The sequence below is a fragment of the Pteropus alecto genome, unplaced genomic scaffold (genome assembly GCF_000325575.1).
Source record: "Pteropus alecto unplaced genomic scaffold, ASM32557v1 scaffold155, whole genome shotgun sequence".
Classification (NCBI taxonomy): domain Eukaryota; kingdom Metazoa; phylum Chordata; class Mammalia; order Chiroptera; family Pteropodidae; genus Pteropus; species Pteropus alecto.
The window spans coordinates 10,286,123-10,313,100 of NW_006438113.1; the positions used below are offsets into that span (position 1 = coordinate 10,286,123).

The window sequence follows — 26,978 nt, forward strand, 5'->3', positions numbered from 1 at the left end:
TGGTCCTGGTTACGTGTCAGATACCATGCACTTGCAAAAGCTCACAGAAATGTACAGTATGTAAATTATAAAACTCAATAACCCAACTCTTTAAAAAACCATTTTTTTAAACTATGTGAGAAATTAACACATACTGAAGAAAATATTGAAAATACTGAATTAGAGTGGCCCAAATAGAGGTAGTTTTGTTGTATAATTCTCAAACATATTTATGAAATATTTTGTTTCCCTTTATATATTTCTAAACTTATATGCAAACCAGAAACCAAAAAATCCAGGTACTTTTAAAAAAAAGAGTAACTCACCGTCTCATTTCCAAAAAGTATGTCAACATAAGGCATAACTTTCATCAATGATTCCTTGTAGAACTGACTAATAAATGGTGCAGACAGATTCAAAGTGAAAATTCTATTGTTCTCAGAAGCATGGTGAGCCACTTTTAACACTGACTCTGGTGAAACTGTAAGAAAAAAGCCCTGGATAAAGACAAAAGGGAGGAGAAATTAGAAATGCAATTTCCCCAGAGACACTTTCAGTGAGAATAAAAGAAATACATACAAAAAAACAAAAGCCTATATATAAATACAAATTTAAAAATACAGTTATAAAATGCAAGGCAGAAAATAACATTCGATAAGAAGAAAAATTTGTCATTTCAATACTATATGCTTAATATGTGCCATTATGTCAGAGTATAACATTATTTCATATTAGATTTGTATACTCAATACTGAAAGAATTCTGGAAATCTACATAAGAAAAAATATTTTAAAGGTCTCATTCAAGACAATAATTATGTTTAAATTAAAGAAACAGTAATAAAGGCAGACTGGATCCTTCTATTTTCTTAGAAACACTGTGTATTCTTATAGGTGACATAATATTTATTAAAAAATAAAATTAGTTTAAAAATAAAATTAGTTTACTAAGTTTGTTATATTATGAAACATCTAAACCGAATTTTTTAGAAAGATTCTGAATAAGAGAAAATTCAGTAATGAAATAAAAAATATTTAAATTAAAATTTCATGTCAGAAAAGCTATATTTTAAAATACTATTTGTCTATATCTTAAACATTGATATAAGTCTTTAAAAAATATGCTTATGCTTCCTAAATGGAAGAAAGCATAAACAAAAACATGGATGCTTATATAGGATATTGGTTTAAACAGTACACAAGTGAATGAAACAGCACATAAAGGGAAATACAATGAAGTTGGAAAGAAAGCCCAACTAAGTTCACACAAAGGGCCTTGAGTGTCAGGTTAGAAGTCTATTAAATGCGGTAGAGATGGATGAAGTCTTCCTTGAAAGAAAAGAGTAATAAGTTAGCAAGAAAATTTAAAGGAACTTGTTGTCTGGACAGCAACAAATCATCAACGGTCAATTGAAGCCTGCATTTGGCTCTGTAAGGGAAATGATACCAAGAGTATTACATTCTGGATTCAGCAATTGTATAAGATGTGGGAAACAAAGGATAAAAGAGTCAGAAGATGACTGAGATTTTGAATCTGGTTCTACCATTAATAGAAATAGGAAAGTCCAGAATAAGACCTAGTTTAGATGGAAATAGTGTTTAGTTGTAGTTATACTACACTTGAGGTGTTAAGGGACCCTGTAATATATATCTCAAAGTTGGACTCAGGAGAAAGGCCACGACAGAAGGTGATAGTAAAAAGGATTTAAAATTACCAAGGAAGAAAATGTAGAAAGAGAAGAGGGCAAAGGACAGAACGGAGAAAAACAAACATTAGTGGGTAGAAGAAAGGAAAAGAGAGAACAAGAGGAAGGCAAATGAGGACAGTAGAAATGATAAAAGAGAAGTCCACCATGGGAAATTTCAAGAAGATACTTAAGGGGAGTTCTGGTCAAGATGGTGGAGTGGGTTAACATTCTGCTGCCTCCTCTCATGACCGCATCAAAATCACAACTATAGAACAACAATTACAAAGAATCACCTGAAGTCTAGCTGAACAGAAGTCCTATAACTAGAGATATACAGAAGTCATATGGAGACTGTTAGGAGGGGCAGAGATGCAGAAAGAGCTGGCCACATACCAACGTGTGGTGGCTAAAAATAGGCAGGAATATCTTGGTTGCAGCAGTCCCCCCAGAGGAACAAGGGGTTCCAGCCCCACACCAGGCTGCCCAGCCCAGAGATCCAGTGTCAGGAAGAGAAGTCCCCACAACTTCTGACTATGAAAACCAGTAGGGACTGTGGCTGAGTGAGATGCAGGGCTACTGGAGTACCAGGTGTCTCTCTGCAGATGAACTTACTCACTGACAGACTTATTTGCTCTGAACACTAGTGCTGGGCCAGCAGCTCAAATGGCGCCAGGAACATATGGGGAGGAACTGAATTGTCTGGCTTCGGGGCAAGGGCAGGAGGGGCAGCTTTGTCCATACAGAAGTGCTTGTAAAAGCCACTGTTCCTTTGTCGATCGCTCACTCGACCAATGTGCAGATGCAGGTAGATGCCATTTCTAAATCTTCATCAACCTAACACTGTTCGCAGCCCCATTGTGATTCCTCGATGCCCACTCCACCTAACTTGTGGGCCCACCCAGGATGCTTCCAGTGGCTTTTCCATACAAACGGCTTGTCTTAGTTCCTGCTATGGACGTTCCTAAAATCTCTCAAGGTTCACAAACCCCAAACAAGCAGCATCTAGCCTCATCATGCCACATACCTCTTGCTAAGCAGCCCCAAGCCTCACACTAGCAACAGCCAGCCTCAGTTCACAGCTTGGCCTCTTGAGGTATCTCCAAGCCCAGGTCAGGAAGTGGCCATTTGCGCACTACTTAGTGGCTCATGTCAGGAGCCTCCAGGGATGGCATGCCAAGTGGCCAGCTTTAGACAGAGCCAGAGCACAACCCAGGGTTGCATCTGAGGACAGCACACCCAAAGGGCAGACTGAGCAGGTACCAGAACCCTGCTAAAGTGAATCCTGCTCTGTAGGGTCAGCCCCTACACAACAGCTCCTCCACTGTATTCACAAGCAAGTTCTCACAATCAAATGGCCCATTGGTCAATTCCTTCCATTGACATGCAAATGGAAACCGAGGATCAACTACAACAGGAAGGCACATAGAACCCCCACAAAGGACACAACTGGAGCACCTGACTCAGGGGAACAGAGAGACTGAGCCACTGGGCCCCACAGGACACCTACTACATGAGCTCACTTTACAAAGGCTGAGAGACATAGCAGATCTACCTAAATAATACATAGAATCAGAAACAGGGAGGCAGCCAAAGTGGGGAGACAAAAACGTCCCAAGTGAAAGAAAAGAACAAAGCTCCAGAAAAACAACTCAACAAAATGGAGACAAGCAATCTACCAGATGCAGAGTTCAAAACACTAGTTATAAGGATGCTCAGTGCACTTAGGGGAAGAACAGATGATCTCAGTGAGAACTTCGACAAAGAGATAGGAAATATAAATATGGAAAGAGACAACAAAAAAGAATCAGTAGAAAATGAAAAATGTAATAATTGAAATAAAGAATCCATTAGAGAGAAACGACAGTAGATTAGATGAAGCAGAGGACTGAATCAGCGATTTGGAAGACAAGGTAGCAGAAACAATCCAATCGGAACAGCAAAAAGAATCCAAAAAATAAGAACAGTTTAAGGGGCCTCTGGGACAACATCAAGCATATCAACACTGACTACTAGGGGTGCCAGAGAAGAAGAGAGACAGCAAGGGATTGAAAACCTATTTCAAGAAATAATGATGGAAAACTTCCCTAACCTCAAGAAGGAAATGGACATACAATCCCAGGAAGTACAGAGTCCCAAACAAGATGAACCCAAAGAAGCCCACACCAAGACACATCATAATCATCATAATTAAAGTGCCAAAAGATAAGAGCAGCCGACAGAGTGAGAGGTGATGACTTACAGCAAGGCAACTGGCATCCACAGGGCCCCTGGCAGAGAATAGCTTCCCAGGGTCTTGCCTTGCAGGGTCTCCAGCTAAGAAAGTGTAGCATGAAGAAAAGTAACTTCCCTGAAGGCTGGAATGTGGGATAATTGAAGTGACCTCAGACTTAAGGACCCCAGGGGCCTAAGGCAGCCTCTACGTCAGTCTCAGGCCAAAGGAGCTTGCTGGATGCTGAGGGTTTTAATGGAGTAAACTCAGGATTTATCATGCATGAGATGGTTGCCTCACATCAATTCAGCAGAGTGTAGCCACACAGGGAGGCCCACACAACTCTCTTCTTTTTGGTGATGAGAAAGTTGAGACTCATATTGGTTAAGTAACTTGTCCAAGGCCACACAGTCTGCCTGGAATAAGAATAGCTGCTTTCCTACTCCAAGGGCAAAAAGCCAGGCCTCTGCCCTTTTGGTTCCAACATCTCTACCAGCAACCAAGCAAAGATCAGGCTGTTGGCTCTGGATTATCCTGTGTACAGTTGTTTCCTTGTTGCTGTATTGCTATGAACCAGAAAGCCACATTATATCTTTGTTTAAATTGTGTATTAGAGCCAATCACTGTCTATGGCACTAGGTTAAGAACCTTTTACTTGGAAAAAATTGGCATAGGCTTTGTTCATCCCTCTTGCAATAGGAACATGGAGTTGTGACAGGAACATGGAGCAAACAGTAAGTCGTGACAGGAACATGGAGGAAACAGCAAGCAAAGCAACCTGGGATCTAGATGAACAGAAGTACTACAACTAGGGAGTGAAATAAGAAATTGCCCTGAAACGGTAGAAGGTAGAAGCGGGCAAAAATGTGAGGCTGCCTGGTCCCAAATAGCTGACTGGGACAGAGGCTACGGCAACCAGCAGAGGCAGACGCTTCTTAAAGGGGAGTGTCCGTGAGCAGACTTTCAAAGTGAGGGACTTGCTTGATCTGAGCGCCAGTGCCGAGTGGGCTGCTCGGGAGGCACCAGGGAATTACAAGGGTCACTGAGTTGTTGGAGCAAGGTCAAAGATGAAGCTCTCTCCTGGAGAGAAGTGCTGGTAGTATCCACTGTTCCTCTGCTGAGCCCTCCCCTCTCTTAGTGTCTGAACTCAGCACCACCATAGCTGAGATGTCATCAAACTGGAGAGCAGAGGTTACTTCACCCAGAGGATTCCCTGAAATTCTGCCTCACCCAACTCAGGGCTCCACCCAAGCCACATTCAGTTGTATCCTTAGCGAATCCGGTGCTCCTTGCTGAGCCAACTCCAAGACTCACACTGGTGGCAATTGACCTCGATTTCTGGCATGGCCTCTTGAGGTAACTAGAAGCACAGCATCTGTGGATTGCTTGCTGAACCTTAACAGATTGAACTGGAGGGACACAGGCTCACTCGGGCTAATCTTGGCCTGCACCTGAACTTCTCTCAGTAGGTGCCACTCGACACCTACTACACAAGCCATGCTAATAAGACTGACTTAGGAACTTAGGAGCTTTGCTTAATGAATAGAAACAGATGCAGAAAGGCAGCCAAAATTGGAAGACAAAGAAGCAGAAACCATATGAGAACAGAACAGAGATCTAGAAATAATGGAGTCAAGCAACATAACAGATGCAGAGTTCAAAACACTGTTTATAAAGATGCTCAATTAACTTAGGGGAAGAGTAGATGAATTCAGTGAGAACTTTAATGCTTTGCTTAATGAATAGAAACAGACGCAGAAAGGCAGCCAAAATTGGAAGACAAAGAAGCAGAAACCATATGAGAACAGAACAGAGATCTAGAAATAATGGAGTCAAGCAACATAACAGATGCAGAGTTCAAAACACTGTTTATAAAGATGCTCAATTAACTTAGGGGAAGAGTAGATGAATTCAGTGAGAACTTTAATAGAGCAACAAAAAACATAAACATGGAAATGGAAATTATAACAGAGAAGCAGTCAGAAATGAGATGAAGAGTATATTAGAGGAAATCAACAGAGTGCATAAAGAAGAGGATCGAACCACTGATAAAGAGGATGAGGAAGCCAAGGACACTCAATCGGAATGGCAAGAAAGGAAGATGCCAAGACTGTAATAATTTAAGGAGCCTATGGGACACAATTAAATGTAAAAATATCCATGTGATAGGAGTACTTGAAAGAAAACAAGAAGTTGAAGAGTTATTTGAAGAAATAATGATGGAAAACTTCCCTAACCTGGTGAAGGAAATAGACATACAATCCCAGGAAGCTCAGAGAATCCCAAAAAGATGAACCCAAAGAGGCCCACACAAGACATATTATAATTGAAATGCCAAAGGTTAAATATGAAAAAAGAGAATCTTAAAAGCAGCACAAGAAAAGCAGTAGTTACCTACAAGGGAGCACCCATAAGATTGGCAGTTGATTTCTCAAAAGAAATTATGCAGGACAGCAAGGGTTAGCAAAAAAATATTCAATGTGATGAAAACCCAGGATCTCCAACCAAGAGTACTTTATCCAGCAAAGCTATCATTTAGAGTTGAAGGACAGATAAAGATCTTCCTAGACAAAAATAAGCTAAAGGAATTTATCATCACCAAGCCAGTATTACAGGAAATGTTGGAGGGACTTAAGAAGAAAAAAACATGTATCAAAAACAGGAATAAAGAATGGTAATAACTACATTCCTTCAAATGGAAAAGAATTAAGCACTCCAACCAAAAGATAGAGTGGCTGAATGGATAAGAAAACAAGATCCCTACATATGCTGCCTACAACAGACTCGCTTAAGATCAAAAGACACACACAGACTAAAAGGAAGGGGATGGAAAAAGATATAGCCTTGATGGACCTAGAGGGTATTGTGCTGAATGAAATAGGTCAGATAGAGAAAGACAAATATCGCATGATTTCATGTACATGTGGAAGCTAAAGAAGAAAATGAACAACAACAAAAGCGGAAATAAACTCGTAGATACAGAGAATATTTAGAGAGATACTAGATGGAAGAGGGGTTGGGGGGACAAAAAAAGGCAAAGAGATTAAGAGGTACAAATGGATATTTGCAGAATAGGCATGGAGATGTAGAGTGTAGCATGGGGAGGATGGTTAATGTAATAAATATGTAAGGGGGAAGAGGAGCACTATATTTAGTGGGGTGATCACTTTGCAAGTTATGTGGATCTTTGATCACTATGCTATACAAATGAAACTGGTATACTATTGTATGTAAACTATAATTGAAAAAAACTAATTGAATTGTACAATGTAAATACAAGCATCTAATTGTCTATTATATTTCAATAAAGATGCAAAAATAAATAAAAATAAAATAAATTTAAAAAAATAAAAAGAAAGATCCCTCAGGTCATACAGTTTATATGTGATGAAGCTTGGTTAGGTTCAAATGACTCTAGAGATAATGCTCCTAGCTTGAGTAGCCAATAAAGAAGAAAAGAGCAGAAAGATATTTTAGTTGGGGAAGAAGAGTGGAGAGTTGTTTTTAAGAAAGAAAGACCAAAGAATGAGCATTTTTGCTTTTCAATGAAAAGTATCTAGTGGAGAAATAGAAGAATGAAGAAGCAAGAGAGGGAAGATAATAAGACAGAGTAAGGAACCAGAGGAAGTGAGGGCAATGGGAACTAGAAGGGAGAAGAGCTAGCCTATACATGGAAGAAGTAACTTTGAAAATCTAAAAGAAACTTCTTTTAAAAGTTATAAAAAAAGCTATTGAAATATTCATGTTCAGCTAAGGGACTAACCACTTCCATGATGCAAATTTTAGAAAGTTTAAAAAGAAAAAGATGTTTTTCTATTATTTTCAATTTTCAAACTGAATATTAAAAGAATCCTAAAAAAAAAAAAATTGTGGCAGAAGTATGTGTACTGGAATTCATCTTTGAAGGGTTTATTCCCCATATAAATCCTGAGATATTGAGAGAATTTTACATTATACTGTTCTTTTATTATTTTAAAGTATGGCTAATAAAATTCTAATAAAAATGTTTTCCTATCACAATAACAATATTTTATCATCATTTAAAAATTCCAATCCATTAATTTATACCAATATTCAATTGTTATAAAAGGTAACAAGTCTTTGTCTTAAGTAACATTATCTTTTAAATATTTTTATCTTAATTTTTTAACCAATTACCATGTCACTTGCAAACTATAAGCACTCAAGCTGCTTCCTTTGCTATTTCTGTTACTTGGAAAATTAAAACGAACAGTTTATATAGCATCTTGTCTCCATAGTGATATGTATGTACTTACTTTTTAGTCTTTCATTTAATGAGGAGATTTTAAAGCCCCCCACCACCATTTCTCCCCAAAGTGTTCCAGCATGAAATAAAAACCTCCCAGAGCTAGCATTCTGCCAGCTGTGGATTAACCACAGACAGCCATAGAATGGTCTACATAAATAGTAACCTGGTCAAATAATTAGGCTTCTCACCAACTTCAGACTGAAAATTTGATCTATGCTAAAATACATCTGATTGTAATTTACGGTACAGAACAGTATGCCCCTGGAGTCTAAATTTGGCCTCATTCCAAATGTGTGCATGTTGTATGTGTGTTTTATTTTAAAATGCAACACAAGAGTATTGTGATGTAGACAGTATAACTTGCATTTTGTAAATTTTATAAAGAATATACAAAAAAAATATAAGCTTTTAAATGAGGCAAATTCACAATTTAAATTAATTCAATTTTTGAATAGTCTCTTGTTTTTCTTTAAGTAAATATTTAGTATTTAAACAATTTAGGATTTGTGCTCTGTTAGAGTGCAAAGACTTAAAATTGATGCCAACCATAATTTTTCTTCCTAGATTTATATCCTTTGCTAGGCCACATGTTCCAGACTGTAGTATCACTGAAAATAAAAACAGTACTATTATAAAAACTTTTTTTCAAGTGTCAGGTTTGCAATAAAAACAGGCCAAGAGTTTATATAACTATAGCTTTAAAAAATACTCTATATAATCAAGAAATATCTGTGATTTTTAAAAATAGGGATTTCAGTCTACACATTAACTCTGCTACTCTTTGTCCTTATGAGCAACTAAAAGCAAAGTGAATTCTAACACATAGAGGTTGGATAATATTAATCAAAACTGAGAGTGAAGCAAGACAATTTTATCCATTAAAATGGAAACCAAAACAAAAAGGCAAGAGTGGGAGTGATAGGGTAAGATTACAGCAGAGCCCAAAGAACCATTTTAGCAGAGCCAGACTTAAAGCTTGGAAATTTCAAATACATAGATTTGTCACTCAACCACTCTAAGGATTTCTCAGGGGAGTTTAAACACAGGTGAATGTAAGAAATTAAGCTGCTTAATATACTAAAAGAAAGGGAAAAGAATTGCTTTTCTTGCTCTTTACCAGTGTTTACTTTAAATCAGTGTCATCATTTGGGGTTCTTTTTAATTGTCTTTATCTAAGAGCAAAACTTCTTTTATTATTTCCATTAACAATGATCTGAGGCTAGCGCTCACAAAAAGTTTTGGATTATGAGAAATAATAAATTAGTTTGAAAATAAATGGTTTCTGGTTAAAAAAAATTATCCGAGGAATAGGGGTCTGTGTGTGTGTGTGTGTGTGTTTGTGTGTACATGGATATGTAAATTTTAGGTATTTATAATCTTGGAAGTATAAGAATATTGATCAAAAGGAAATAAAGCTATGTAGCATTACCATGCCCTGTAATAGTCAATTGTAAATTCGCAATGATAAAGAAAAAGTTTTTGTTTAGAAAAATACTCTGATCAGAATATAACAGGGCAGAAATAGATCATATTATTTTAAAATATTCATACCAGTGGATTTTAACCTATTTGGGTTTATGTCAATACACAAGTGCATAAAATTTTACATGCAGTGGCAGTAGGAGTGAGTCAGTAATCGCTTGAGGCTCATGTATATACAATGAGTAAGCACTGAATTTGACTGAAGGTTAAGAACTTGTAATTTGGGTTCTTTTCTTGGGAATATAGAACCACATAAATTCCAGTTTGATTAGAGTTTTTTCTTTTTTAAAAACATAGACAGTCTGTAATAAAATAGAAGTAAATATCAAACTTCTGGAGTGGGAAGGACTTTCAAGTCTAGAGAGGGAAGATTATCTAAAGATTTACTATAGAAAAATTAAAACCATCAGTTGGTTGTCTTCCAATCCCAGGAGGGGGTGGAGGAAGTAAACAAAGACCAGGGGAAATGTCTACAGTAAATATAACAAAGGGTTAATATATTTAGTCTACAAAGAATTTTAATAATAAATAAAAAATTAAACAAATATTAGGACAATGAGCCAAGAACATGAAAAAGCATTCCATTAAGAGTAAGTGAAATATGCAAGTAAATAAATACATACACAAAAATTCCTCTCTAGCAATTTAAGAAAAAACATGGTAGTACTCAATGATGAAGAAATGTTGGTGAAATTTATACATTAATACTCTTAGTAGGAGTACAACTGACACTGTTTTTCAGAAAATAATATGAAAATACACACAAGGAGCCATAAACAAATTCATTTTCCTTGACCTGATAATTCTACTTCTGAGAGTCTACCATAAGAAATAATCCAAAATGTGAGAAAATATACATTCATGAACATATCAGTATATTATTTATTCCATTGAAAACCTGGAAACGATGTAAATGTTCAATTACATTTGAACATTTAACATTTAACGTTTGAACAATGTAAATATTCAATTCACATAAGAACTGGCATACACACACACACACACACACACACACACACACACACACACACTCTACTCTAAATCCGGCTATTGATCATTTAAAATGTGGCTAGTGCAAATGAAGACCTGAATTTCAAGTTTTATTTAATTATAATTTAAATGTAAGAAGCTACATGTAGCTAACTAAGCACATGCAATGTGTACTGTGACTGTGGAACTGAATTTAATTTAAAAACAAAAATAGTGCAAAATATTTTTCTCCTAAACACAATTTTATTGTTTTGGTAAAACTAAATTTCATTGAGACCATATCAATTTAGTGACTGAACTGACTGTGTCATAAATGTAAAATAGACCTCATTTTAAAGACTTAGTATTATTAAAAGAATGTTAAATGTAAAAATTTTATATGATTACCTATTGAAATAAAATATTTTAGATATATTAAGTTAAATAAAATACACTATTGAGATTTCTTGTCAAGATGGCAGAGTAGGTAAACGCTGGGCTTACCTCCTCCCATGACCACATCAAAATTACAACTAAATTACAGAAAAAACACCCTTGAAAACCACCTGAAGATTAGCTGAACAGAATTCTTTTAACTAAGAATATAAAGAAGAAGCCACATTGAGACTGGTAAGAGGAGTACAGATGCTAAATGAGCTGTTCTCACACCTATATGTGACAATTAAGAATCGAGAGGGCTATGTCAGCTATGGAGGTCCTCCATGAGGAGCAAAGGGCTCCAGCTCCACACCAGGCTCGCCAGCCTGGAACACCAGTGCCAGAGAGAGGAGTCTCCATAACAGCTGGCTCTGAAATCAGTAGGGACTCAGTCTGGGTGAGATGGAAGGCTGCCGGAGATCCAGGTGTCCTCTTAATGGGCCTACACAGACTCACTCCATCACAAACAACTCACTCCAAGCTCCAGTGAAGAGATAGCACCTTCAAAAGTGCCAGGGACATATGGAGAGGAACTGAGTTGTCTGGCTTCAGGGTTGGAGGGGCACCATTGCTCTTTTTCTGAGCCCTGCCTCAAAATAGTATGCAAAGAGATAGGCACAGGGAAGCGACAAACTTGACTCTCCATTAATCTGGATAACACAACTCTTGCTCCACATTGGTAATTCTCTGAGACCCACCCACCCCGCATCCTACTCAACTAGAGCATCATTGGAACCTCTTTCAGCTGCTGTTCCTCACAAGCAGCTAGCCTCAGCTTGCGCTGCAGACTTTCCTATAATCTTTCAAAGGTCCACAAATCCCAAACAAGCAGCAGCTGGCCTTGGTGTGCTCTGCATCTCTTGCCAAGCAGCCTCAAGTCTGGCACCAGTGGCAGCTGGCCTCGGTTCACAATATAACCAATCCAGGGGCTCAGCACAGGCAGAGTTATCAACTGCAGATCACTTTGTAACTCCCAACAGGTGACCCTTGGCTAGGCACAGGCAGTAGCTGGACTTGTTCTGCACTAGAGCTCCTCCCAAGAAGCCCCAGAACCAACACACCTGATGGCCGGCTTCAGACCACACCAGAGCACCACCCAGTTAGTGCTATAAACAACACACCCAAAAGGTGGACTCAGTAGAACCAGAGTCCTGCTAAAGCAAATCCTACTCTACAGAGTCAGCCCCTATACAACAGCTTGTTCACTGTAGTAGTGGCCAGTCCTCACAGACAGTTATTCTGAAAGTCTCCCAACCACTAATATGCCAGCTGCAATCAAGGCTCAACTACAATAGGAGGGCATGTACCACCCACACAAAGGATGCACCTGGAGCACCTGATTCAGAGAGACTGAGCCACTGGGCCCCACAGGACATCTACTACATAAGGCCACTCTACTAAGGCTGGGAGACATAGATCTACCTAATATATAGAATCAAAAACAGGGAGGCAGCCAAAGTGGGGAGACAAAAACGTCCCAAGTGAAAGAAAAGAACAAAGCTCCAGAAAAACAACTCAACAAAATGGAGACAAGCAATCTACCAGATGCAGAGTTCAAAACACTAGTTATAAGGATGCTCAGTGAACTTAGGGGAAGAACAGATGATCTCAGTGAGAACTTCGACAAAGAGATAGGAAATATAAATATGGAAGTAGACAGCAAAAAAGAATCAGTTGTAAATGAAGAATGTAATAATTGAAATAAAGAATCCATTAGAGAGAAACAACAGTAGATTAGATGAAGCAGAGGACTGAATCAGCGATTTGGAAGACAAGGTAGCAGAAAACATCCAATCGGAACAGCAAAAAGAATCCAAAAAATAAGAACAGTTTAAGGGGCCTCTGGGACAACATCAAGCATATCAACACTGACATCATAGGGGTGCCAGAGAAGAAGAGAGACAGCAAGGGATTGAAAACCTATTTCAAGAAATAATGATGGAAAACTTCCCTAACCTCAAGAAGGAAATGGACATACAATCCCAAGAAGTGCAGAGTTCCAAACGAGATGAACCCAAAGAAGCCCACACCAAGACACATCATAATCATCATAATAAAAGTGTCAAAAGTTAAAGACAAAGAATCTTAAAAGCAGCAAGAGAAAAGCAGTTAGTTACCTGCAAGGAAGCTCTCATAAAACTATCAGCTGATTTCTCAACTTAAACTCTGCAGGCCAGAAGGGAGTGGCACAAAATATCAAAAATGATGAAAAGCAAGGACCTACAATCAAGATTACTCTACCCAGCAAAGCTATCATTTAGAATTGTAGGACAGAAAAAGAGCTTCCCAGACAAGTTAAAGCTAAAGGAGTTCATCACCAACAAACTGGTATTATGAGAAATGTTAAAGGAACTTTTTTACGAAGGAAAAAAATAAAAAATGTGAATAAGAAAATATTGCAAAGAAAAAAATTTTCACTGACAAAGGCAAACCATAATAAAAGCAGTTGTTAAACCAACACTAAAGCTACTACAAAGGTTAAAGGGCATAATTAGGAAGATCATGTATAATCACAACAGTAAATTAAGGGATACACACAAACATATACACAAAAGAAGTAAATAATGACAAAAACATAAACATGGAGGCATGAGTAAAAATGATAGTGATTTTAGAATATGTCCTAACTTAAACGACCACCAACTTAAAATAGATTGCTATAAGAAAGCTTGGTATATATGAAGTACATAGTAACCACAAACCAAAAATCTAAAAGAGAGATACAAGAAATAAAGAGAAAGAAATCCAAACACAACACTACAGGAAGTCACCAACATTTAACATAAGAGAAAAGAAGAATGAGAAAAGAACAGACAGCTACAAAAACCACCAGAAAACAATAAATGGCAATTACTACACACCTATCAATATTCACTGTAAATGTAAATGGATTAAATACTCCATTCAAAAGACAAATGGATAAAGATGTGGTACATATATAAAATGAAATATTTGGCCATAAAAAATGAAATCTTACCATTTGCAATAACATAGGTAGACTAGAAGGTATTATGCTAAGTAAAATAAGACAAAGAAAAATACCATGTGATTTCACTTATATGTGGAATCTAAAAAACAACAACAAAATGAACAAACAAAACAGAAACAGCCTCATAGATACAGAGAATAAACTGATGGTTACCAGATAGGAGGGGGTGGGAGAGTTGGGAGCTAGGTGAAAAAGGTGAAGGGATTAAGAAATATAAATTGGCAGTTACAAACAGTCACAGAGATGTAAAGTACAGTTTAAAGAATATAGTCAATAATATTGTAATAACTATATATGGTGTCGGGTTAGACTTATCAGAGGGATCACTTCATAAGTTATATAAATGTCTAACCACTATGCTGTCCAGCTGAAAATAATATAATATTAAATTTCAACTGTAAGTGAAAAATAAAATATATATTATCAACATTAATTTTACCAGTTTCTTTTTACTTTTTAAATAAGGCTATGAGGAAATTTTTAATTGTATATGTAGCTCGTATTATATTTTTTGGGGTAGTGCTGCTCTAGAGAATACTTCAAAGATATTAAAAGTGTTCATTATGAAAAGTAGGTGGCAAAGCAGAAAATGTTTATGCTACATAAATGTTCAATGAGACATAAGACATACAAATAGTGTGTATAAAATATGGTTATAAACTACATGAAATCCATAGGAAAAGAAACTAGAAGAGAATACACAAAAAGTAAAAATGGTTAAATTTGAATTTGAAAAATATGGATAATTTAAATATTTTTTATTTTTCAAATTTTGGTAATGTGGTTCAATTATTCTTCTGATAAAAACTGCTTAAATATAAACATATTTATATTATGTGTGTGTTCACATAAATAAATCTCTATGCAAACAAAAGATGTTTATCGATGGTGAGAATCTTAATTCAATAAATGAGTAAAAGCAGGTAAATAGCTGGGAGTAAGTCTACATTTTTCAAGTTGATGGCTGAAAAGGAACAAACTAAATATGAGATTAGTGACTCTGGTAAATAAAATCACTATACAAAAAAGCAAAAGAGAAAATAAAGATGGATCTGTGGTAACAAAAAATATTTGGACAACCAAGAGCCCTACCAAACCTAGATTAGCACTGACGAGGGAGGGCTGAGAGTACCAGATGCTGTGCCTCACGATATACCACTGTTGTCTGTTCTAAAGAACATAATTAGTCTGTTTTCCATGCCATATGAAGATACCATAGTAATACAAGTCAGAGAGTGAGGTTGAGAGAATGAATAAATGAGAAGCCCAAAATAACAAATATAACAACCATATAGTATATTTTCTTCCTCTTAATGGGTCCTACATGTTTTGTGACTCTCCCGGAGTCACAAAATGTTATTTTCTTGTAGGAGTGGGAAAATCAAATATGAATTATGACAAAGCATAGTTCCTATTTGCTTGTAATATTTACTAATGGGATACTGGTTTTAAGGACTAAAACACTGACTTTGACAACCATTAAGGTAATGTATAAATCATTTACAATGTTATGATATATAGCACTTCATATCAATGACAGCAATAGACTCACTAAAAGAAGAAAGTCAGAACAAATATACTAGTGAATGCTTTAAAGCATTAAGTTACCACTGATGGAATGTAATGCATCAATGGAATAAAATAATTCACTTAGATCGTCCTGCCTATGTGGCAGCTTTTGGAAACATCAGTGAAATTACCTATTCCACATATATTTTAATCTTTTTAAGGACTAAAATACTTGCAATCTAAACTGTACCATGAACATAGAAGTCAGCTTTTCTTACATCCCAAATAACCTTCTCAAAAAGCATGTAATAGGAAGCAGCATGACATAGTGGAAAGAAGAGGGGCTAATTTTAGGGGGACACATAGGAGTATATCTATCGCAGGTTTCCTGAAAGTGAAAGGGAGTGTGAGGCATTCAGGGGAAAAGATAAAGAAAATGTGGTAAATGCACATTATTCTATAGAGATTAATAGCAATAAACTAGAAATATATACATCAGATTGCACAATCTATATAGTTCATACTTTTATACACTATGTATAATGCAAACACATGTACATGCATCTAAAACAAGATACATTTTTCAAGAATACAGGACTCATATCAAACACATGAGCGTATCCGTGGTGGGGAGAGGAATGGGATTAGGGATCAGGAATGATATGAAAAATAAAATAATAAAAGAGGAGTCATGCCTAAGACAAATACTAATTTGACAAGATCTAAGCAGGAGTCATTCAGTTCTCAGAATCAGAGAGTTTAAACAAATATACTTATTTTTAACAGTTTTGCTAACCTGACTATTTATTAACTATGTGACTTTGGGCTACTTAACTTTTCTAGGCCTCACTGTCCTCATCTGAAAAATGGAAATACTAATACCTATCAAGGTCATTGTAAGAGTTAAATGAATGCTTAATACAATGCTTGGCGTGTAATATGCACTCCGTATGTATTCATATTTTATTAATCTTATTTCTGTAGTAATATCAAGAACATTAGAAAGTTTTGTTTTGTTTTTCCATGAATGCTGAGTTCTATGTTATAGCTGTTAGTTATAATGCTGAACTAAAGTTATGTTCCTTAATTTCGATATATGGTTTGGTATTTCCTTTGAAATACAAATACATAAAACAAAATCCATCATTCCCTTTCCAAAAACTCTCCCTGCCTCCCCTCTCTCCTTGATTTAATCATTCTATATCCTGCTGACAGATTAATCACCCTAATCATTCTTCTTTTCCTAGTAAATTAAATCCAAATGCCTCACACCCTAGCATTCAAAGCTCTCTATAATATATTCCCACTTACATAGTAAACCAACTATAACCTCTATTAGTCCACAGCATATGTCCTTGCTTCAATCATTCAGAATGATTTGCCTCTCTCAAAATAAATCTCAGTCTTTATTGTTCCATATATCCGAAATATCCACTACCTCTACTTGTTGGGATTTTACCCCTCCATCAACGCCCATTTAAACTCTAATTTTCATCCCACAAAGACCTAACTGCATTTCCACCAACATTCCCACCTTCACTCATTCCCCTTTGAACCTCCATAATAAGTAATATTATGAAATAATCAATAGTATTTATTTTGTTTTACTTAATAATATGAGAAACTTGCATTTGTCTTACCTCTCTAACTTGACTGTAAACTTAAGAGCAAGAGTACCTTTTATTTTTATGTTTGCTACAGCACAAACACATTGTATTTTAAATTATCTGATTAAATCTGTATTGAGATTCTTGATATATTTCCATGTGACTAAAATGCTATCTAAAAAAGAAAAAAAGAAAAAGAAAAAATAAATAAAGAATATAGGACTGTTGGATTTTTACATGCTAAAGGAAGAGTATATTCATTTTAGAGTTGGAGAACTCTCGAGTTCAGAGGATCTGAAACTTTCTCAGTTCACATCACCGTTAGTAAGTTTTTATGGTGCTCTAAGAAATACTCAACAGTTCTGTTTGTTTGTTTGTTTTATTGGTCAGGTCCAAACAACTTAATAAGTACTACAATCCTACTGATTTAATACCCAGTTAAAAAAATACACATAAATTAGAAAATATTTTTTACTTCATTTAAAAATCACCACAATACACTTTCTATGCTCCAGCTCATCATGGTGGTACCAGGTGTGCCCTTGACAAGTAGAACACCGGCAAGTTCATGGACCTGTATGTGCCATGGAAATGCTCTGTCATCAACCACATCATTGGCGCCAAGGACCACGCATCCATCCAGATGGACATGGCTGGGGTTGACAAGGTGACAGGCAGGTTCAACGGCCAGTTTAAAACCTCTGCTATGGGAACATTCACAGGATGTGGGAGTCCATATGACTATACTCCCACTGGCGAAGGCCAATGGCACCATTTCAAAGAACTTCTGACTGGAGAGGATCACAGATGTGTAGTATTTGCCATAAATAGTGACCCTCCACAAAAAAAGTAACCATGATATCTACTAATAGGATACTGGATTTAAATGAACCCTTGTTTCCTGTTCTTCATTGCTTTTTGGGAGATATATATATTTTTTCAAATCACAGCAATCACTCCGAAAGATAGGACACCATACCCAAGGAATGTACTTCAATCTAATGTTGAAACTGTCATTACCTTGAGATAAATATTCCTATAGCATTCTTGCAAGTTTACTGTAGTGTGTCTCAGTGCACAGTTTGGGAATCGTGGCTCTAGTTGAAGAAAATACCTTGATAAGCATTTTCACTTGAGAAAGCTAAAACCCTTCTTGGCTTCTTGTACTTAGACAATGGAAGTAATTTACTCTGCATGAGACAGCAGAGGTAAATCTGAGTATAAGGGTGGCATTCTGGAGAGAAGAGGTGAGAGGATTTTATGAAGAGATGGACCCTGACTAGATGATGGCAGCGGGGTGCCCTAAAGGTAAAATACGGACAGTGAAAAACTGCTTGTGGCTGGGATGCTCTAACGACTTTAGTATGTTGATACCTAGAAAGCAGTAGTGTTATAATTCCTTTCCATTAACTTAAACCTTCCATAAAAGTGAGCTCTTCACATCCCGAACATGTAAAAATATTTTTTATTTTTATTCTCAATGAAGTTTGAATCTAAGCATTATTATCTTTGTCTCCAGATCTATATCTAATATCTTATCAATTTAATTCTATAGTAATTTGCAACTATGCCACCTTTCTTATTAATATTTTAGTATTAATTTCCCATTAATATAATCCTCATTACTTTGTAAACACTATTACAAAGGTTTCCTGTTTTAGCAAAGCTCTTTTGCTCAAAAATCTTAAATGTCTCATTTTCTAAACAATACATCTCAAGTTCCTGACATGGCATTAAAAATCCTCTAAATCTGACAGTAAACTGTCTTTCCTACCTTAGCTCCAATGATTCACCTTCATGAAACTCTTAGTCTGACCACATGGGGCTTCTAGATAGTGTTAAGTAGGTACAGATCTGATATCTACCTATGTCCTTTCCTTTGCTGGTGATATTTATGCACACTAGAATCTGCTCTTTACCTTCCACTTGGTCAACAAAAGCAAGGGTTGGCAAATGTTTTCTGTTAAAGGCCCAGTAGCAAATATTTTAGGTTTGTGGGCCATATGATCTCTATTGCAACTATTCAACTCTGCTGTTATAGCACTTAAAGCAGCTATAGACGGACGATACATAAAATGAGCATGGATGTGTTCCAATAAAACTTTAGTCACAAGAACAGGCAATAAGCCAAATCTGACCCATGGGACATATTTTGCTGACCTCTGAATTAAAGGAAAATAAGGAGATACATACTACTCAGTAGAAATGATAACAGCCACTCAGACAAAAAGAATGTTAGAGAGAATATTAACAGGAAAGCCAATGTAGGATGGTAATCAGAGTTAGTTTCCTCTCAATAATAAAGAGCATGAGGAAATCGAAAGTTAAAGTGAGTTGAGAGAAAAGAAAACTATTTAATTATATTTCCTAATGTCCTCTCTTGAAATGAGAATATCTATTTTCTGTGACTAACACTAAATCAACACAAGTCCTTTACATTTGAGTATAACACCCTATTTCCAGAAAGTACTATGTTATCTTGTTTTAGTTGTTGCTGCTCTCCATCTCCAGCCCTCAATCCCACTCAATGCTTCTCCCTAGATGTCTCTGAAGGTAACTGTTGAAACAGATCCTCTAGCTTCCATAAGCAGGACAGGATCACTTATGTAACTTTTCTACCCTCAGTGTTCTTGTCTACTGGAAGGAACAAAAAAAAATGTCAAGAGGTCGAATGTGCTAATAAAGCTAACCTATTTTTTAAGATAATTTTTATGTTTTTAAAAATGAATCATAATCATGGTAGAGGCCTGGGATTTACAAACCAGGCAATTGTGGACTAAAACAAAAATAGAGGATGGCTTCTTTGATTGCCAAGGTATTGCAGAGAATAATGTTCTTCTAATTCAAACTCTTGCCTGCTGTTTGGCAAATAGCTGAAATAAACATCCGCTATTCCTACTTTTTTAAAAAAATAAGAGGCACAAATGAAGCTATGTTTCTTTGTCATTATTTTCTATGTAAAAATAACAATTGAAGTAGTATATCTTCCTAAAATAACAAAAATAATAAAGCAGATAATAAAGCAGCATGTGATAGTTTAAAAAAATGACTGGACTACAAATTCAGAGATTCAAATTCTGATCTAGGTTTTAGACAAACTACTTTGAAACATTTGGGTGATATATTTAATCTTGATGAACTTCAGTTTCTTCATTTATAAAAAATAGACCGGAGATTAGATGGATGGTCTTCAGAGGCCCTTCCATCTCAAAAATTCTAGAATTTTGTTAGGTTTAAAATTAACTGATTTTTTTAAATTGGGGGTGAAACTGACATAACAGAATTAACCATTTTAAAGTGAACAATTCAGTGTCATTTAGTACAGTCGCAATGTTGTGCAATTATCACCCCTAACTAGTTTCAAAATATTTCATTATCCCAAAAAAGAAACTGCATGCCCATTAAAAAGTTACTCCATATTGCTCCTAGCCCCTGGCAACCACTGATCTGTTTTCTGTTTCTATAGATTTACACCTATTTTCAATATTTTACATAATTGGAATCATACATTATGTGATCTTTATGTGTGGCTTCTTTCACTTAGCATAACATTTTTGAAGTTCATTCACATTGTAGTATATAGTATATTACCTCTTTTTTATGGCTGAATAATATTCCATTGCATGTATATATCACAATGTGGTTTATCCATCTATCTGTTTATGGACATCTGGCTTATTTCCACAACCAATTTTTTTGCATAATATTTTTAAAAGCAAAAAATAACAAAACATGAACATATCAAAAGTACACTTTAAAAAAGATTTGAAGGGATATTCTGAGGAGGGAGTCCCTTTTATCCAGAAATTGACAAATCTTAGTGAGCCAGAAATGCAATTAATTATAACTTCTGATGCATAGAACTAATAACTAATTGGTGTAAACTTTAAAAACATAAAATTCTATCTATCATGAAAAGTTTATAAAATAACTTCTCTGTCAGTTCAGAAACTGAAAGAAAAGTTATAGAGAACACAAATGATCTTTAAGAACCTACACTGAGATGGTTGTTCTCTTTGGCTATATTTATCATGAAGTGATCTTATTAAGTAGTTACTTAATGGAAGGCAAAAAAGTGATTTCTCCTCAATGCTACTGGACACAGTAGTTTTAAGTCTGAGTTCAAGAATGGCAAAAATGCAACTATTTTTCTGAGTAATTGTTACGGCTTTTTGAAGTCTGTATTGTTTATTTTTATGAAAGTGTTACTTTGTAAATGGAAAATGACTAAGCTGAAAGCTATTGTTTTATCATTCCAAGTAGTCAATGTTTCAGATTTTCATAAAAGCCAAATTTCAAACCATTTTCTGTGATATAGAAAAGAGCTAAACTGTCAGTGAACATAGTTATACTGACCCTGACATTTTCTTCTTAGGTGTTGCCAGCATGTCAAAAAAAACAATTGCTTGTAAACTGGAATAATTTCTTTACTGCTGAAGCCAACCCTGATTGCTGCCAGATTAGCATCTATCCATTCACAACAAGAAATCAAAAAGGTATAGATACCCTCTGACAGTAGATATGAAAACTTCATAACATTGGAAGCTTTGTATGTTAATTAAATATTACCTTTTAGATATCACATATTACTTAGACATTGTCTTCTGGCCATTAAGCTATACTACTTTATACAATTTTTTAAATAATAAAAATTAAAATGCATTTTTAACACTGATATAGGACAGTGGTTCTCAAAGTGTAATTCCAAAATTAGCAGCTACAGTATGACCAGGAAGCTGCTAAAAATGAAAATATTTGGTTCTACCCCAGACCTATGGAATTATGAACTGTAGGTGGGACATAGCAATCTGTGTTTTCACAAGCCCTCCAGGTGATTTCGATGCATGTTAAAGTATGAAAAACACTGATCTAGAATAAAATATCCATTCATTATCCTTAAGACTGTTATCCAACCTAGAGAAACTCAAAATCTTTATGAAGATAGCAAACGAGGGGAATACTACAAATATAAAATTTGGCGGTAATAGAGGAAAAGAAGGTTGTGTTTCTTTGTTTTAAGAGGTTGTTCTAACATTTCTAGATCAAAAATTAGAATTAGTTTCACTGCAACTACAGCATCGGCCTGAACACAGACATTCTGCTATTTATTTGGTTTATGTATTAGATTTCTCATGATAACACAGTTCTGAAGTTAAAAATATTTGATCTATTAACCAATTTTTCAGATAAGGAAATTACAGCCCAAGGAGGTTGCTCTGCTTATCCAAGGTCATACACCTAATGATTTGAAGAGGAACCAGAATTCCAGTCCACTGACTCATATGTCTGCTTACTTATTTATACACACACCTTCAATGTTCCTCAATTAATGAGACAACTTAAAAAATAATCAGAAAGAATACAACTCAGAATAGGTTAAGTTTTGGAGGAATAAGACATATATGACACAAGGGTCTTGAATTAGCTCTGAATATGGTTCTAAGTTTCTTGAAAGCCCAAGCAAAAAGTAAGACATCCAGTTACCCAAGTATTGAAAATATTTTTTGAATGAACAAGTCTACTTAGGGTGGAGAGACGGGTGAAAGAAGAGATGGTGCATAATGTTAAAATGAATTAATTTGAAGAATACCAGGTAGCTGAAGCAATGGTTGCCATTGAAGTCCTGTCTCCCTCCAAATAATACAGATCTAGGATGAAAAAATAAATCTACAAAAACACTCTATCTTTGGCATAACTTGAAGACAAAAAGAATGCTCAACCTTCAAAATAACAAGTAAAAAGAGAAAAATCACCAAATTCCATTGTATGATCTCTTATAATCATGTCCCACCCTCCACTCCACTGTGGGGCCTCGTGGAGAGCAAAGGTAGTTTGAGAAAAACTGTTGGGTAAAGAGAAAGAAGCTGGCAACTGGGCCTAACGTCAATCTAAAACCACTGTCAGAAAGATGACATCCATTCTAAATACGAAAATATTAATAAGGATCCAGGTAGATGAGAGGAGGAATTTAAAAGTATACAAATTTGAAGGGGCACTCTGTGAAATGCATACTTCCTGAGGCAGGGAAAAAGGCAAAACAGAAGTCTTTTTGGCAATTGAGTCATGAAGAGGAAAAGAATCAAAATGGGGGAAATTTTGGGTTTTGAAAGAGAGCAAAAAGTTGAAGAAGTCATAATCCCTAACCCCTCTCCTCATTAAATCTACTAAAAACAACTCTTATCCCCACTCCTCCAAACAAATCTACTAAGACATCTGCACTTTGATATACTGATGGAAGAGGCCACTATTACAACAGGAATCATTTAAAGTGCCACAGTAACACACACTCACAGACACAGACAGACAGACACACACATCTTGAACAAGAGAAAGAGTAACAGAAAGTTATCAAATATCAGAAATGAAAATCAACACATATCAACTGAAGATAACTCTACCAAGGAAAACCAACCATGAAGCGAAACAAAATAAGATGGCATGACAAATGGAATTAAATAAACGAGCATTTGAAGATATGAAAACCAATCATGAATCTGAAATTCAAAAATTAAAACAAGAAATAAACAAAACAACAAAAGAGGGTTGACTGAAAAAAAGGAAGACAAAGATAAAACCATCTTAGAACAGAATAAATAACGGGGTGCCCAAGGAAGAATAAACTCAAATGAAAATGTAATATGGGAACTAAAAAAAGGCAGGAAACTAAAAGAGAATGAAAATAAAATAAGAAAAGTAAAAGAGTCAGAGAAAGATAATGGAAATAGAAGAAAAGGAAAGTAGGCATAACACACATTTTCTGAGTTCCTACAAAATAAAGGGAACAGAACTATTTAAAACTATAATCCCAGAAAACTTGTAAAAAATAAGAACTGAATCTAGACATTGAAAGGGCCTGCCAGTTACCTGGGAAAATTAACACAATAAGCAAGCTATAGATATATAAGAGTAAAACTATTAGATCTCAAGAATAAAGGTAAAAGTCCTCCAGACTTCCAGATACAACAATCGAACAACATATAAAGGCAAATGATTAGACTGGTATCAGACTTTTCAAAACCAACATAAAAAGCAAGGCAACAATGGAGCGGCAAGTTTTTAAAAACAATGAAAGAGTCAGCCAAGGATTTTTATATCCAGCCAAGCTGTCCTTTAAATATCAAGACCATAGAAAAACAGTTTTCAACAGAGAATTTAGGGAATTCTATGCCCATGAGTCTTTTTGAGGAATTCATTAGAGGAAGAGTTTTTAAATGATGGTGAACATTAAAAATATATACATGTACATCTATGATTAAAATAAAAATAGGGGTAAGAATAAAAAGGGAACATACAAAATTAATATTTTGGGACAAAATAGAAATAATGTAACTAAAAAGGGGAAGAACTGATGGGGAGGGAGGGAGAGAGAGAAAGAGAGGAAGAGAAAACAGAATAAGCTCAAGGGCTGTTATATATACAACAGATGTGAGTTAAAGGATACCAACCAAAACAGATAAACCAGATAGCAAAAAGTTAAATAAAATAACAAAGGACTTAAAAAAGAACATCGGAAAAGGTGTAAGTATAAAAGTAACCACTAAGACAAAACTAAAAACCCTCCTCAGTAAACAAAGAAAAATATTTATTTTTTAACTTAACAAAATTGTTTTTCATAGGTGAACTAGATGAATGAACTAAGTAAAAACATTCAGAAGGTCATTTCTCTTGTCTTTAAACAGGGCTATACATGCTCAATGAACAGTGAACATCACGTTTCTGGCAAATAGTGGGTAATTAATAAGTGTATATGGAAATGAGATGAATATTTTTGGCCAAATGTTAATAATAGTATGCTATTATTTTAATCTAGAAATGCTGCTAAAAGTTGCCCCAAGTTTTTGCTCTCATTAAATAGAATATTACCTATCTCAGACCATACAATATTGTTGATTGTTGATTCTTACTTAAATGGATTAGATTACTTAAAATTCAGAGATGAAATAAAACTTAATTTATTATAGCTATTTCTAACTATTGATATTCAATGAGAGATATTGAAAGCTATGGAATTGATTTTAAGATAACATTTCTGATGCCAGAGTATAGACATTTCTGCCATGCTCTTTTCAAAAATTATCTGAAAACAATGTAGAGAATGAGAAACTAAAGCAAAACTCTTTTGTTAATAAAACTAGAAGATGTCGACAATCATGAATTATATCTGAAGGCAGAAAGTACAAAGAGAAGTGGTAACATGCTCAACAGAGTAAAGAACACTAAAGTATAAATGCTAACAGAAGGAGAGTCCAATAAGAAACAAGGTGATTTATCCAAAGAACCCTGGGAAGTTTAGAAAATGACAGTACTAGGTATCTAGTGGGATTGAAAATTAGGGGAGATGATAAAGAGTTGAACTTTCAGATTTCCATTCACACCCTATATGTAGTCAGATAAATACCCTTCCCTTGCCTCTAAAGGATAAAGGAGAGAAGGTAGGCTAAGAAAGAACTGGAAAGGCTTCAGATTCAGGGACATCAAGCATAAAGGAGAATAGGGTTCGGGAAGAATTGTTAGACTGAAAACAGGCTGAGGTGATAATGTGACAATCTGTATACAAAATAGTCAGCCCTTCAGACCCTTTTCCTGACAAGTACTCAGGCTTAAATTCACCCAAGCAGAAAACCGGAAGATCCGATCTTAGGAAAGATGAAATAGCTCTGGAGAATACATACAAATTACCTCTCCTATGAAAAAGCTGTCTTTTACTCAAATGTTCTAAGATCTTGAACATTATCTAATCAGGTATTTAATACATCACTCCTAAATATGAATAGACAACCAACATTACCAGATATTTGAGAAGAGTCTCTAACAAAGAGGGAAGCAGTGGTATAAAAAAGGAATTCCAATGAACAGAGAAAATGGGGGTAAAATCAAAAGAAAATAAAAATTGTAGAGGATGAATCCAGGAAATCAAATTTCTGATTAACAGAAGTTCCAAAAAGAAAGAACAGAAAAGTTGTAGGAAGAAAATTTTTGTAAAAGTTACATTTAAAAACTTACCAGAACTTTTTTATTGTCAACATTTATGGAAACCAATAAGTTAACACAACAAATTAAAGGAGACCTATACCATTTTTATTTATCAGGAAATTTTAGAAAACCAGAAATATAGACTATAAATATTTTTAGAGAAAACTCAGATCACATACAGAAAAAAATGGAGTCGGACTTCTCAAAAATAATCTGAGGTTAGAATATACAAGAGTAATCATTTCAAAATTCCAAACAAAATATTCTTTGTAGAATTCCATATGCAGCCAAAATATTACTCTAGAGTGAGAGTAAATGATGGCAAGACTGAAAACTTTAGATCTCTAAATGTTGATTGCCCTGCATCCTTAGAAAGTTAATGGAGAATGTGCCTTCAAAACAAGAATTTAAAACTAAGGAAGAACTCATGGGATTCTAGAAACTGAGCATTCAACAAAGATCAGAAGTGAAAGGAATTTTAGGATGATAAAAGTTTAGAGCAGAAAATGAAGCCCTGTGAACCAAAGACTTCAGGAAAATAAAAAATAAAGTAAAAAATTACTACTACTTTCTTTAAAATACAATACACATAAGGTGAAAGGCAAGAGGTGAAGTATTTTATTTGTTTGTTTGTTTGTTTGTTTATTTAAATTAAGGTTATTGGAGTAACATTGGTTAATACAATTTTAAGGTGTACCTTATCATTTGACATCTGTATATTCTATTGTGTTTACCACCCAAAGTCCAGTTTCCTTCAGCTACCATATATTTGATCCCCCTTACCCACTTCACCCTCCCCCATCTCCCTATATTTGACCCCCTTAACCTCATCTACCTTCCCTCTTCCTCCCCTGCCCCCCACACTC

At 35.4% G+C, this 26,978-nt stretch overlaps 1 protein-coding gene and 1 pseudogene across 3 annotated transcripts in view; one reads left to right on the forward strand and one right to left on the reverse strand.

Moving 5' to 3' along the window:
• ADK (adenosine kinase) overlaps positions 1-26,978 on the reverse strand; it is a 450,591-nt gene that overhangs the window by 136,223 nt on the left and 287,390 nt on the right. For all 3 annotated transcript variants that reach the window (XM_015592153.2, XM_015592155.2, XM_015592154.2), the window contains exon 7: positions 306-476. In XM_015592153.2, coding sequence (XP_015447639.2) covers positions 306-476 — 171 coding nt within the window. The remainder of the gene's footprint in view (positions 1-305; positions 477-26,978) is intronic.
• On the forward strand, positions 13,368-17,930 carry LOC102878913 (annotated as a pseudogene).